General features: G+C 40.0%; 1 protein-coding gene across 4 annotated transcripts in view; it reads left to right on the plus strand.

The window, feature by feature from the left end:
* The window catches only part of MYO1B (myosin IB), a 180,667-nt gene that overhangs the window by 81,099 nt on the left and 84,103 nt on the right, over positions 1-15,465 (plus strand). For all 4 annotated transcript variants that reach the window (XM_027589525.2, XM_035726666.1, XM_035726667.1 and 1 more), the window contains exon 4: positions 8,048-8,142. In XM_027589525.2, the coding sequence (XP_027445326.1) occupies positions 8,048-8,142 (95 nt within the window). The remainder of the gene's footprint in view (positions 1-8,047; positions 8,143-15,465) is intronic.

Genomic DNA, 15,465 nt, shown 5'->3' on the forward strand with positions numbered 1-15,465 from the left:
CTGTCTAGAAGAAGTGACTCTTGGCTGGCTGGCCCTGGATGGGGTACATATGGGACACCCCCTTGTGATTTTGATAATGGTTAGGCACATAGGGTCAGAAGAATTTGGGTATTCCCCGAAGCTTCTTCATCACAAAAGGATTATAAATAAGATTTCTAAAATCTTGAAAGATTACCTCTTAAGTGCTCTTTGCTGTTTATTTTGGATTATATTCCATAATTAGCATGTGAACATTTGAAATAGAGCTTTATAAATTCTAAGAAGAATTTCTTGTCCAACTACACAGGGATTTCTGTTGTTCCTTAAAACATTATAACACATTATGCAGCCATCAAAAGGAATGAGATCTTGCCATTTGCAACGACGTGGATGGAACTGGAGGGTGTTATGCTTAGTGAAATAAGTCAATCAGAGAAAGACATGTATCATATGACCTCACTGATATGAGGAATTCTTAATCTCAGGAACAAACTGAGGGTTGCTGGAGTGGTGGGGAGTGGGAGGGATGGGGTGGCTGGGTGATAGACATTGGGGAGGGTATGTGCTACGGTGAGCGCTGTGAATTGTGCAAGACTGTTGAATCACAGATCTGTACTTCTGAAACAAATAACGCAACATATTTTAAGAAAAAAGAAAAAGAAGAAGATAGCAGGAGAGGAAGAATGAAGGGGAGTAAGTCAGAGGGGGAGACGAACCAGGAGAGATGATGGACTCTGAAAAACAAACTGAGGGTTCTAGAGGGGAGGAGGGTAGGGGGATGTGTTAGCCTGGTGATGGGTATTAAAGAGGGCACATTCTGCATGGAGCACTGGGTGTTATGAACAAACAATGAATCATGGAACACTACACCAAAACAAATGATGTAATATATGGTGATTAACATAACAATAAAAATTAAAAAAACATTATAACACAAATGAACAATTTTATATATACAAAACATTCAAATACTGTGATTTTTGTCACCTTGGTGGTTACATTTGATTGTTAAAGATTAAAAATATTTTTGAATGACCCATTAAATAATGAGAGGCTGGGTGTACATTGAGGTTGACTCAGGCAGTCTATGGAATTTCACAAAAATACTGTGTGGGAGTCTATTTTTCAAAAACCAATGTAATTCTAAAGGAAGAAGAAACTTTTTGTGCCTATTTGTCATACCCTATTTTAAAGCCTGACTTTTGAGCTTTATATGATGCTTTACTTTTGTCACTTCAGAACAGATGTCATCTTAAAATGATTCATCCCTGATGAGATTATTTCTGTTTTGTAGCTAATAGAAACAAACCCTTTTCAATTATGTAGCCAAATCGGGGCATCTGGGTGGCTTAGTCGGTTAAGTGTCTGCCTTCAGCTCAGGTCATGATCCCAGGGTTCTGGGATTGAGCCCCGCATCGGGCTCCCTGCTCGGCGGGAAGCCTGCTTCTCCCTCTCCCACTCCCCCTGCTTGTGTTCCTCTCTCACTGTGTCTCTCTCTGTCAAATAAATAAATAAAATCTTTTTTTTTTAAAGATTTTATTTATTTATTTGAGAGAGAGAGGATGAGAGATAGAGAGCACAAGAGGGAAGAGGGTCAGAGGGAGAAGCAGACTCCCCGCCGAGCAGGGAGCCCGATGCGGGACTCGATCCCGGGCCTCCAGGATCATGACCTGAGCCGAAGGCAGTCGCTTAACCAACTGAGCCACCCAGGCGCCCTAAATAAATAAAATCTTTTTTTTTTTTTAAGATTTTATTTATTTATTTGAGAGAGAGAGAATGAGAGACAGAGCACAAGAGGGAAGAGGGTCAGAGGGAGAAGCAGACTCCCCGCTGAGCAGGGAGCCCGATATGGGACTCGATCCCGGGACTCCAGGATCATGACCTGAGCTGAAGGCAGTCGCTTAACCAACTGAGCCACCCAGGCGCCCATAAATAAATAAAATCTTAAAAAAAAAAAAAAAAATTGTGTAGCCCAAAGAAATCGGTGTGGCTACTTATGTTTATGATATACGAATGTCTATGAATTTAGAAAATTAAGCATTGATAAAATTATTCAAAAATGATTGTAGCTCATTTTTTAAGATAACGAAGTCTCATTTGCTCTACGCCATATGCTGTGTTACCACATAGTGTCCCTCTTACATGGCAACTCTTCGAATTTAAATGTATTTTTAAAAAAGTACGGTGTCATTTTTTTCTTAACCAATCATTTTGGCCTAGTATATCTTTTTTTTCATCTTATTTTCTTTCAGCCTATCTATGTCTTCATATTTTAAATGTGGCTCCTATGGGCAGCATTCTAACATCCTCTGTCTTTTAATTGGAGTATTTTTGTCCATTCACATTTAATGTAGTTATCACTATGGTTGAATTTAAGTCTACCATTTAATAATTTATTTTCTGTTTGTCCCCTCTGTGTTTTTTCTTCTTTTCTGGCCTTTTTTTGGGGGATTATTTGAAAAAAAAAATTTTTTTTAAGAATTCATTTTAATTTTTTAGTTATTTTGTGCTCTTTGTGTTATTATTTTAGTTGTTGTTCCAGGTATTATAATATACTTTTCAGGACCATTATTGAGTTAATATTGTCCTACTTTATTGTAAAATAAAGGAATCTTGCAGCCATGTAGGTCATTTACCATCCCTCTTCCCCCAATCCTGTTCTTTATGTTTGTTTTCATATTCTTTCCTTTTTGCTTCGTAGCAAACATTTTGCCCATTGATGTTTATTTTGAGGAGAGGCTTATTTTTGTTGTCCATCTTCTGTTGTTCTGAGGCTTGGATTGTGAGAACTGCTTACCAATAATGTGGCTCGAGGGCATAACTGTATTGTGAAAATGTGTTAATTTACCATGTTTATGCCAGCATAGGAGAGAATGTAATAAAGCTTTCCAGAATAAAAAGTTATAGTTTCTTACTTTCCTGAAGTTTTCCCTTCAGATATTACACGGTGAATGTCTGGTGGTAGAGCATAATACTAATTCAACGAGGTAATATTTTCAAGTGGGTGAACATTTTCTGACTTAGGAATATGAGGCAATGATTGATGTACAGATACCTGCAATAGTGTTTTACAAGAAAGGCCAACATTGTGCCTCTCCTCAAAAATAAGCAGGCAAATAAACAATCCTCATGGTTTCCATGCAAAACACACCACACATAATTCCCTTTCTTCTTTTCCTTCTCTTCTCTGTCCTTCTTGGGGACTCTCTCAGCCCTTGATTAGGTTCAGATGAACTTAGAAATTGGTGGAACACTTGGACTTTAGGAATTTTTTCAAAAATACTTTGTGTGTGTGTGTGTGTGTGTGTGTGTGTGTTATGTAATTTTAGAAAAACCTAGTTTTTAGGGCTGAGCCAGAGCTAGAAAGAAAAGCAATAGTGGAGGTTTGTAGATCTCAATTGTAGATGAGAATTTTGAGACTGGCTATCCTAAGAGGATTAAAGTGAGAAGCAGAATTTTCCTAGTGTGATTCAAAAATATTCTAGAATTCAGGATTGAATGAAAGGCAATACCATTTTGAGAGTTTTTGAAGAAAATGTCATGAAACAAATCAGTAGAAACAGTTACCTAAGTTCAGGAAAGTTTCCTGAGACAAATTTTGTTCTGTTAAACTCTGGCTCATGGGAGATGACTAACTAAAATGGATTAGCCTGCTGTAGGGAAAGATCTCAAGCAACTCATTATGGGAGATCGAGAGAGAGTGAAAACTAGAGGTCTGCTGGGAAGCACATAAGCTTTAGGTGGTGGTGGTGATGTTTTTGCTGTGACATCTTTCCTGCTTTGCATTGTAGATGAAATAAACTTAGAAAGGAGACTGCAGGGTGGAGAGCATGGAGTTTTGGGTAAAGAAGCCCTGCCATCACCTTTGATGACCATGAAAGCAGAACTGCTGTGGAGATTAACATTCTGAACGGAAAGACGATGGGGGAGGAACGCAAATACCGTCTAGATAATTTTGAACATGCAACCCAAAATTCCGCCCTGATGGGAAATAACAGATGAGCCCCAAACCAAAGTCCTAAAACCGAAAAGTGGTAGATAGAGCCGTTTGGGAATGCGCAGTGAGCATCCTTGGTGTTGGGGAAAGTTTGGCTCTCCACGAACAGAACAGCCGTGTAGCTGACCTGGAAATGAAGGGGAGACTGGCTTCCAAGTGTCAGGCCGTCTCTATTCTTAGAGCTCAACTAGATAGAGGACAGAAGACGTGGATGAAACTGCGCCCTTGATGTGGCGGGGCATAAAACCCATGCTGGCCGCTGACGCTGTCGTCCTCACATCAGAATAAACCGTTCATTTCTGCGTGTGGTGACTAACAATGCTGACATGCTCACAAAATAATGTGAAGCATATGGATCGCAAGTGTTTTGAACTCAAAACTTCTCTAAAGATTTATTTAGGTTCCTTAATTACAGAGTGGTTTGGAGGACTGGCGTGTGGTTTCAGTTTATAGTTATAAATGTTGGCCTTGGTGCTGGGTCCGTGCTGATGTTGCCAGAGAAAAGAAGAACGAGACCAGGAGCAGGGCTTGTGTGCTTCATGGCCTGCCCCCGTTGGTCATCGTTTTAAATAAATCAAGTCACGATCTGAGTTTATACGTCGTAAGTGTATGATCACAGGTGTACTGTGCTGGGGATGGGTGTGTCAGTAGCCCAAGCCAGTTTTTCCCGTGCTTATGTACCTCAGTTGGTGTATTTTCGAGACACTTTGAACTCAGTGGCTGTCTAGAGTCTTGAAAGAATAACTATCCCTTTTTGCCTTTATCTTATATGAAAATATACTCTGTTAGATGAATCAAGCCCAGTCTGGGGGGACAGCAGTTAAGTATTTCTGTCTGGACAGACAAGAAAAAAAACCTAAGTGTTTAACTTAAGTGTTTTGATGTGAAAGAAACGCATGGCAGGGTCCCTTGTTGATCTTCTAAAGCCTCGTGTGTGTGTGTGTGTGTGTGTGTGTGTGTGCGCGCGCGCGCGTGCGCAGCATACACATGCACATGCGCACACACAATCCTATATCGTTATTCATGTTAGCAGTAATGTTGCATCATTTGGGATCTGTGAATGGTGTAGTATATAAAACTAACTTGCAGTCTTAGGAGCATAGGAGAGGTGTATGTTAACCCATGAAGTCAGTGCGTATGGATTTGGAAAAGTTCACTTGTAGTTGCTGTGATGTGTTTCCCTGCATTTCTTGCCAATGAGCATAATGATAGTATCATCTCTGCACTGTCGTCTGGAGGTGTGAGGAACAGGAAAGGGAGGGAGACTGATAAGAAATGGAAGCACTGCTTTTCTCTCTTGCAGGAAGGTCATGAGAAGAAATGAATTTCCTGATTACCATTCTATGGGACTCACTCCAGTAGTGACTTTGTTAATATTTGGAGAGAATTCACTCGTTCATTCTTTCATATTTTGGTATTGGTGGTGTCTTCTGTTTATAACTGTGCAGGATGGCACGGAGATTAATTAGAAAGCCTGTGCCCTAGAGGAGCTTACCTTCTGATAAGGGGTAAGAAGATGTGTACATAACTAATTGTAACACAAAGATTTCACACGTTTATTTAGGACTTTAGGACAACACTTAAAGAGCTTTTATATAGCCTTCTAAGCTAAAGTATGTGGCTCCATTCTCCAATTTGTATGTGAAGAAACTGCTCTTTGGCCAGGGTGAGTGACTTGCTCAAGGTCAGGCAGGTAGTAAGCTGTGGGTCTGGGGCCTAGAGAATCCTACCCAGGGTGTCTTCTCCTCCCACAGTCACTGTGTTTTTCACTTTCCCTGGTATGTAGTGGTGCACACGGGAGCATGCCTGTTTTCACCTGGGGGCATCAGAGAACATGACAGAAGGATGCTGATTGGTCTTGGGGGGTGAGCAAGGTGCTGGTTAGATAGAGAATGGCTGAGAGGGATTTGAGGGGTGAGTTAAGACCTTGCCGGGCAGAAGGAGATCACCATGCACTGGTCACAGAAACAGGCGAAAGCCACCTGCTACTCAAAAAAGGTCCCTTGTGCCAGATATTTCCGTTCTTTTCTCTTTCTTTTTTCTTATTCATACTTTGATTCGGGAAATGCATTTAGAGTATACTTATGGGCAAGGCATTGGATTCATTGAAATCACGGTTTAAGAATAAGGCTCATGGTCGCTCTTTGAGGGCCCCGCCGCAGTCCAGCTGGAAGATAAGATCACAAATAGTCCTAGGAGGATGTGACAAGAGGGGAAGAATGTGGTACGTGGTATTTCTGGGTGCAAGTTACAACTTTCCTGGGAAAGGAATCACAGACACATCAAGTCACGCCTCAGTCTGAGTTGGATCATTTTTCTTTAAGGAGGCTAACATTTACTTCATAGAACTGTTTTAAGGGTCAAATCTGATTGTGAATATGTGAGCGCCTCATCCTGGCACATCGAATGTGCTCAGTAAATTGTCAGTATTAATGGTACGACACACTTTCTCAAGAAAAGCCAAAGTCATTGATTGAAAGGCTGTCTGTGGTTTGGTTAGCCAACTTTAAACCCTCCCTGGAGCCCAGCCCTTCACTGGCCTCCTGGTCTCCGGATTGGTCTCCTGTGCACTCTTGTGGCCTGGTCCCAAATGCAGAGGCGGTATATCCGGGTGGTCAGGAGCAGGGCTCAGATCTGGCTCCACTGTTTCCCACTGGCCATGTGACCTTGGTCTGTCATGTCTTCCATGCCACAGTTCCATCATCTGGAAGTGGGATTAATAAATAATTTATTCTTAGTGGTTTTGTTGTGAGATTTAAAGTGATTAAAGAGGAAGGGCTTGGGACAGTGCTGGTAAATGTTGCTATGTTTAGCTCTCGTTACTATCTGATTTTTATCCAGTCCTGCCACTCTGCTGCTTAGAGTCCTGGAGTGTGGCTCCCTTATCATCTCTGTTCAAATTTGGAGTCTGCCCATCTCTCTCTCTACCTTGTCACTCATCTGTCCCTTCCTTAGGCTTTGCCTTCCAGTAGCGAGAACTGCTCATAACTCCCCCCCCCCCCACTCTAGGTTATTTTGTCTTTTGCTTTGTTGCCTAAAAGCCCTTAGACTTGCTACTATATTCTTGAGGACTGGTTTTTCTACCCCTGAAGATTGTGCAGCTCCATTCCCTATCCCCTGAGGCCTCTGTCTTGTTCTGCAACGTTTGCACATATCTTTCTCATTGCTTTTCACTTGCTGGGTTGCTGTTTTCTGTTTCTCTCTCTCTCCCCTGCTTTTGACTGAGCATTCCTGAGACAGGGTTGAGTCTAACTTGTCTTTACATTTCCAGCATGTTCTTTACACAAGGTAGACTCTCGATAAGTACTCGCTGATAAATGAATTAGAAGACGGACTTTACCTGTTTTAAACACAGTACCATATTGTCAAAATTATTTTTCAGTTAGCTAGAGGGGGCACATTTTACCTTGTTTGTAGATTTCGAGGCAGGGAGGATAAACCTGAGGACTGACTTGGTCTCGATAGGGGGCCCTTTGTCATCACAGGGCACAATGAGGAGCTTGAGGGCCTGGGACTGGACAAGACCCCTGGCAGACGCGTGATACCTCTGGCCTCGGGTGGGTGGTTAACTTCACTTATGTGTCTGGGAAGGCACCCATAGTTCTATCTTTAGCTTAATGATGCTAATACCAACTATTTGGTATTTGGTAGCGTTTTTCTAATGTTTGAAAAAATTTTTTTCTTGTTTTGAAACGAGTGTATTGTCCTGAAAACCTCTACATCGTCCAGTTTTGGGCATGTGACGTGACATTTTCTCCTTGGTTCTCTGAATTGTCCAGATTTTAATACAGTGAACCTTAAGTATCACATGTGGGTTAAATAAAGCAAATCTTCAGAGTACAGTAAGTTGGTACCATTTTGTTTACTAGAGAATTCGAAGGAAAAGGTAACATGGGCCACAAGGATGGATGGGTTTGTTTTTTCCTTTAAGAATTTGAAGGAAATAAAATCTGATGTCTCAGCTTCCTATCTAAAGTATATCAGTGTCCTTTAAAGAGCCTGTGGTTGCATCTGATAAACACATGATAATGAGCTGAATTTTAAGGACTTTTCTCCCATTATCCCCTGCAGCTTTGCCCTGTCAGATGAAGCATACAGATCCCTAAGAGATCAAGATAAGGACCAATGTATTCTCATTACTGGGGAGAGCGGAGCAGGAAAAACAGGTAAGGCCAGCCCTGGACAACCTTCCTTTCTCCTCCCTAGAAGGTAAATGCAGCACAGATGATGATCGAGCAGAGGGCGGGGCTCATCAGCATGAAGCTGCACAGGGCCACCGTGATGGCTCCTTTGCAGGAGGCTGCTGATTAAGATCATGGAATGTTCCTCTGGGAAGGACTTAACATCTCTCACATGAAGAAACGGGTAACTGTCACCCAAAGCGATTTCAACCAGTATGGCAGTCTGTTTCTGGATTCCAGATCTACTTCAAGGTCTTTTATCTTTCCTCCAAGGCCCCAGACCTGTGAGGTCTTACTACTTCTTTGATGAATAACAAATTGTTTGGGCTTTGAGAGGCCACAGGTACATCTTACCTCTGCTAAAGAGTGAGGAGAGAATATACAAGAAAAATGCTTAATGTTACTCTAAAGACTTTGAAGCCTAAGGAATTGAGATTTTTCTATATATTTTTAGATAGGCTAGCAACCTTCCCATAACACAGGCTCTTGAATGGAGAGATTATGCTTTTTTTATTGTGCTTTTAATAAAAACAATTCGTGTGATTGATGATGCTTTTGAGTGAAAAAATGATTTTACACATGACACCCAGCTAACCTGGAAAAAATTTAGAAGAGCTGTGCTCTGTGAGTCCAGACTTGGGCAGGTTACAACCACTGTCGTCAGTGAGTTTCTTTGATGGAACTGATAAGTCCCTGAAGGAGGATGATGAGGGGAGGGAGATGATATTTTCACAGCCATTTTATCTGTAAAATGTTCTTGTTTTACACACAGGACTCTGATGATTCTACTAGTTTGCTAAAAAGGGATTTAAACATTTCTACTTTGCTTGGCTATTAAGTGATCAGATTGGCATACTTTGAGTCTCTGATTATTAAGAGAAGAAAATTGCCCATGGTTATTTCAGTCATCTGACCGAAATGGATATTTTGTTCGTAAGCCCCTCCTAAAATTTGTGCCTTTGAAGTCTTATTGACTGACCTGTAAGAACGGAAAGTAACAGGCCACCTGAGTGGCTCAGTCGGTTAAGTGTCTGCCTTTGGCTTTTGGCTCAGGTCATGATCCTGGAGTCCTGGGATTGAGCCCAGTGTTGGGCTCCATGCTCAGCAGGGAGTCTGCTTCTCCCTCTCCCTCTGCCCCACCACGTGTTTGTGCTCACTTGCTCTCTCTCAAATAAATAAATAAAATCTTAAAAAAAAAAAAAGAATGGGAAGTAACAGAAAGCATAGTCTCATATCATTGGAAGGGATTGTGGTTGTACACTGCCTACTGTAGGGTCCTTCCCATAGAACAGCCAGACTCCCTTCTTTTGTAGTGATGGAGGGCTCACTGCTTTGGAAAGCCGACTGCTACATTTGCCATACAGGTTCAGCTAACATAAGTTCTTTCTTACCTAGAACTGAATTCTGCCTCTGCCTAGTGATCTTACCTCTGCAGTCTGGAACCTTATCCAGTTAGTGTACTTTCTTTTCTATGGGGCAGTCACTCAGTTATTTGAAGTCGTCCATCGTGTCTCCCTAGGGCTACACATCCCTTGTCTTCAAAAATTTCCCATGTAATGCACATTCATTTATTTATTCATCCAGGAAATAATTTTTTTCTAAGATTTATTTATTTATTTTAGAGGGGTAGGGAGGGGCAGAAGGAGAGAATCCTCAAGCAGACTTCCCGACCTGGGGCCCAGTCCCAGGACCGCGAGACCATGACCTGAGCCAAAACCAATTCAGCCACTCTACCGGCTGAGCCACCCATGAGCCCCCGGGAAATAATTTTTGAGTACCAGTAGGAATACTAATAAGGTGAAAGGTACTTGCTAAGTACTAGTGAGACATTGGTGAGCCAGACACCATCCTTGTCCTTACAGAATTTGTAAACTAGTGGAGGAGATAAGACAATAGCTCTGTTTTATATACATGTACATAGTATATGTACTAAATATACACATATACATATATTGTATGTATGCATGTATAATATAGTTTATATACAAAATGTTAAGTGTAGTGAAGCAAAAGTACAAGGTGCTTTTAAGAGCATATAATAGGAGGATTAAATCTCATTCTCCAGTCCCTCACTATCTTTGTCCTCTTACTCTGGAATAATTCCATTTTGTCTATACGCTTCACAAAACTACATTCCAAGAAGAGAGATAGACAAAATAAATACTTCAAGTTTGGTCTTGGTTATAGTGGAACTATTTCCCCCTTTTAATATGGCTACCAGGCTTCTGTTAATATAACACATGTATGGAATCATACCGGTCTTTTCATCAAGCAAGATATTGTAGGTTTTTTCAGTCCACTTCTGTTAGGTCAGATATGCTCAATCTAGTATTGTCCATCAAAGTTATTGTAAGCTTAAATGTAGACTCTTTTATTTATTTTTATAAATTTTAGACCATTGTTAAAGCCCCTTGTGAAACTGACAAATTCTGATTCTGTTCCCTCCTGTAGAACCACTGTTGTGCCATTGGGTAATAACAGTAGCTACCCTACATAAGTACACATTGTGCTGGGCATTGTGATTTAGCATATTACATGCATTAAGTATTCTTCTTACCCCCGTTTTTATCATGGGGAAACTGAGCCACAGAAAGGTTAACTAACTTGCCCAAACTTCCCAGTGAGAAAGTGACAGAGCTGGGATTTTGAACACAGGTAGATATGTAAAGCTCTAGAGGCCCTACTTGTCTTAGTCAGTTCAGCCTGATTTAACAAAATACCATAGACTGGGTGGCTTAAACAACAGATATTTATTTCTCATAGTCCTGGAGGCTGGGGAGTCCCAAGATCACAGTGCTTGCTGATTTGGTTCCTGGTGAAAACCTTCTATCTGTGTTGCACGTGGGAGAGATAGAGATAGAGACAGAGAATGAGTGAGAGTGAGATGAGCACACTAATCCCATCACTGGAAGTTTGTGAGTTTTTGAGGAACCTCTGTATTGTCCTCCATGGTGGTCGTACCAATTTACATTCCCACCAACAGTGCACAGGGCTTTCCTTTTCACCACATTTTCTCCAGCACTTGTTCTCTCTTGCTTTTCTTGATAATAGCCACTCTAACAAGTACCAGGTTGTTATTTTGAATTGCATTTCCCTGATGATGTGGAGCACATCCTCAGCTATCTGTTAGCCATTTCAGTGTCTTATTTGGAAAAATACCTATTCAAGTCCTTTGCCTATTTTTACATCAGATTATTATTATTATTTATTGCTCTTGAGTTGTATGAGTTACTTAGATATTTTAGATTTTAACTGTTTATCAGATACATGACTTGTCAAGTATTTCCTGCATTTTGTAGGTTGCCTTTCCATTTATTGATTGTTTCTTCGGCTCTGCAAAGCTTTTTAGTTTGATGCAGTCCCACTTGTTTATTTTTGCTTTTGCTGTTTATACTTTGCATGTCATAGCCAAGAAATCATTGCTAAGACCAATATCAAAGAGCTTTTGCCTTATGTTTTCTTTAGCATTTTTTATGGCCTCAGGTTTTAGAGTTAAGTCTTTAATCCATTTTGAGTTACTTTATGTGAGTGGTGTAAGATAGGGTTCAGATTTATTTTGCATGTGAATATCCTATTTTGCCAACATTTATTGAAAAGACTGTCTTTTCCCCATTGAGTGTTCTTGGCTCCCTTGTGAAGAAACATTAGTTGACTGCATATGCACGGTTTTATTTCTGGCCTCCTCTGTTCTGTTTTTTTTGGTCTATGTATCTGTTTTTATGCAAGTACCATAGTATTTTGATTACTATAGCTTTGTAGTGGTTTGAAATCAGGAATTATAGTGCTTCCAGGTTTATTCTTCTTTCTGAAGATTGCTTTGGCTGTTTGCAGTCTCTTTGTAGTTCTGTATGAATCTTAGGATTGTTTTTTTCTTTTTCTGTGAAAAATGCCATTGGAATTTTGATAGGGATTACATTGAATCCATAGATTACTTTGGGTAGTATGGACATTTTAGTACTATAAATTCTTTCAATCTATGAACATAGGGTATTTTTCCATTTATTTGTGTCTTTAATTTTCTTTCATGAGTGTCTTATGAGATCTTTCACCTCCTTGGTTAAATTTTTCCTAAGTATCTTACTGTTTTTGATGCTACTGTGAATAGGATTGTTTTATTTCTTTTTCAGATACTTTGTCGTTAGTATAAAGAAACACAACTGATTTTTGTATATTTATCTTGTATCCTGCAACTTCATTGAATTAGTTTATTAGTTCTAACAGTTCTTTTGGTGGCATCTTCAGAATTTTCTATATGTAAGATCATGTCCTCTACAGAGACAATTTTACTTCTTTCTGATTCTGGTGTATTTGATTTCTTTTCTTTGCATAATTGCTCTAGCTAGGACTTCCACTACCGTGTCGAATAGGAGTGGTGAGAGTGGGCAACTTTGTCCTGTTCCTCATCTTAGAGGAAAAGCTCTCAACCTTTCACCATCAAGTATGATGTTAGCTATGGGCTTGTTATTTGTGTCCTTTTCTATGTTGAGGTATGTTCCTTCTATACCCAATTTGTTGCGAGTTTTTATCATGAAAGGATTTTAAATTTCATCAAATGCCTTTTTGCATCCATTGAGATGGTCATATGATTTTTATCTTTTATTCTGTTAATGTGATGTATCACTTTTATTGATTTGCACATGTTAAACCATCCTTGCATCTTAGGTGATCATGGAGTATGATCCTTTTTTTTTTTTTTTTAAGATTTATTTATTTTGAGAGAGAGAGAGAGCGATTGTGTGATGGGGGGAGGGGCAGAAGGAGAGGGAGAGAATCCAGAAGCAGACTTCCCACTGAGCATGGAGCCTGATGCAGGGCTTGATCCCAGGACCCTGAGATCATGACCTAAGCCAAAATCAAGAGTGGGACACTCAACTGGCTGAGCCACCCAGGCACCCCAGTGTATGATCCTAAAAGTCTTTGAATTCAGTTTGGTAGTATTTTATTGAGAATTTTAGCATCTTTGTTCATCAGGGATATTGATCTGTAGTTTTCTTATAGTATCTTTATCTGGCTTTGGTATCAGGGTAAGTTTGGCTTTGTAAAATGAGTTTGGAAGTGTTACCTCTTTTTCAGTGTTTTGGAAGAGTGAGAGGGATTGGTGTTAATTCTCCCCTAAATGTTTGGTAGAATTCAACAGTGAAACCATCTAATTTTGGGTTTTTCTTTTTGGGGGGGTTTTTGATTATTGATTCAATCTTACTTGTTACTGTTCTGTTTACCACAATTCAGTTTTGGTAGTTTGTATGTTTCTAGGAACTTATCCATTTCTTCTAGGTTGTCCAGTTTGTTGGCATGTAATTGCTCATAGTAGCCTCTTAAGGTTCTTTGTATTTACATGGTATTTGTTGAGTGTCTCCTCTTTCATTTATAATTTTATTTATTTGAGACCTCTCTTTTTTCTTGGTTAGTTTCAAGGTTTGTCAGTTTGGTTTATCTTTTCAAAGAACCATCTCTTAGTTTTATTAATCTTTTCTGTCATTTTCCAGTTCTATGTTTCATTTGCTTCTGCTGTAATTGGTATTATTTCCTTCTTTCTGCTAACTTTGAGCTTAGTTTGTTCTTCTTTTTCTGGTTCCTTGAGGTGTAATATTAGGTTTATTTGAGATCTTTCGTTATTCTTGATGTATACATTTGTGACTATAAACTTTCCTCCTAAAAGTTGCATCTCCTAAGTTTTGATACGTTGTTTTTCCATTTTCATTGGTCTCAAGATATTTTTATGTAAACATTTTAATGGTTTCTGTTGCTCTAAAATAAATGTCAAGTCCATTGTGCTTGCTACATAAGGTTCTGTGTGATCTGGTCCCTACCTGCTTCTGCACCTCTCTCTCTTGCTTTTCTCCTTTTCAATAATTGCAGCTTGTGCTACTTTTCATTAAAAGTTTTGCTCTCTCTTATATATAGACATATAAAACTATATGTAGTTTCCCATTCCTTTTCAGATCATTCATCTGAATCTCTGGGTATGGGCTCTAAACCTCTATTTGCTCAGAAATTTGTGAGATCTTTAGCCATTCAGAACTCTCTCTTTACAGTAGATACTTTAAGAGGACATTGGTGTCTTGAGAGAAAGTTTTTGCCTCTCTTCTGTCACTAACCAGTTCTTTTCTTGTGAAACAATTGAATTCTTATAAGTGGTTCAGCTTCTTGTTACTTTCCAGGTTGACCAATGGAGATGTTGCAAGGCAAGTTAAAAACTATGTCCCTTGACAGGAGGCATTTGTAGTGGTGGTTCTCATGCCGCCTACTCCTTACCCCGATCCTTTTGACTGTATCTACAAGCCTAGTCGCTTCATACCTTTCTTTTTATTTAAGCATGAGGGAGGAAGAGATGAAATTATTCCTATGGCTATTAATTTTTTTAGGTTTTTTGCTCATTCTTCATCATGACTAAAGATACATTTTTTGAGAGTCTGATTGTATCACTTTGTTCCTAAGTGAGTCATCAGCAGTGGGTTGTGGTCGCTGGCTTGATTGGTGTTGGCCAAGTCTTCATCTCCTCTGGAACATACATTCCAAGAAGACAACACATCCACTAATGAGCCATGTCAGCGCATGACCACCTCCTTCTCAGAGAGTTCTAAACCACGCTGCTCCCTCCTGCAGTGGGATTCTTTCTCCTGGTGGGTTCACGTGTCTTTCTTACTGAAAAGTTAAGTGGAGGTTGATGGTCCTGGGTTGGTGTTCAGTCTTTTCTGAGAAAAGCAAAAGCACCCCATTCCTCTGGTAGAAATCTAGTGGGATGGAGTTCATTCTTCTTTTCTGTAGTTTTCTCTTCTCTTGATATTTTGTTAGGTAATAACTTGCCTTTTGGGTTTCAGTGTCCCACTCACCACTTGGAATCCTTTTCTCCCTGTCATCCTTCCCGGATTTTATCCTTCCTAGGATCCCTTTGACCTCTGTCATAAGAACGGACAGCTGCTTCGCGGCCTCTGCTTTTTTCCCTCTGGTAGGTCTGTTCTGTTGACAGCACATAAGGTAAGGCGCTGCTTCAGGTGGGAAGCTGGAGGAGGGTACCATAGCCATTCTCAAGCAGTGCTTCTCAAACCTTCCACCGTGAAACACCGGTCTCTCTCCTCCCCAAATCTGTTCCTGACTGATAACAGAAAAATGAAATAAAAGAAGACATAGAAGAACCAATCTCTAATTGTTTTCATTTAAACAGACAAAATAAAAGACCAGATTGCTATAAAAACTTATAAAAGCCTATTCCCATGTGTAGACTGGGAATACTCCATGGACCTACCAACTTTGAATAGGGATGGTTTTTGGATCATACTTTGAATAGCACTGCCTAGAGGTCATTCG

This window comes from Zalophus californianus, chromosome 3, assembly GCF_009762305.2.
Source record: "Zalophus californianus isolate mZalCal1 chromosome 3, mZalCal1.pri.v2, whole genome shotgun sequence".
Lineage (NCBI taxonomy): Eukaryota > Metazoa > Chordata > Mammalia > Carnivora > Otariidae > Zalophus > Zalophus californianus.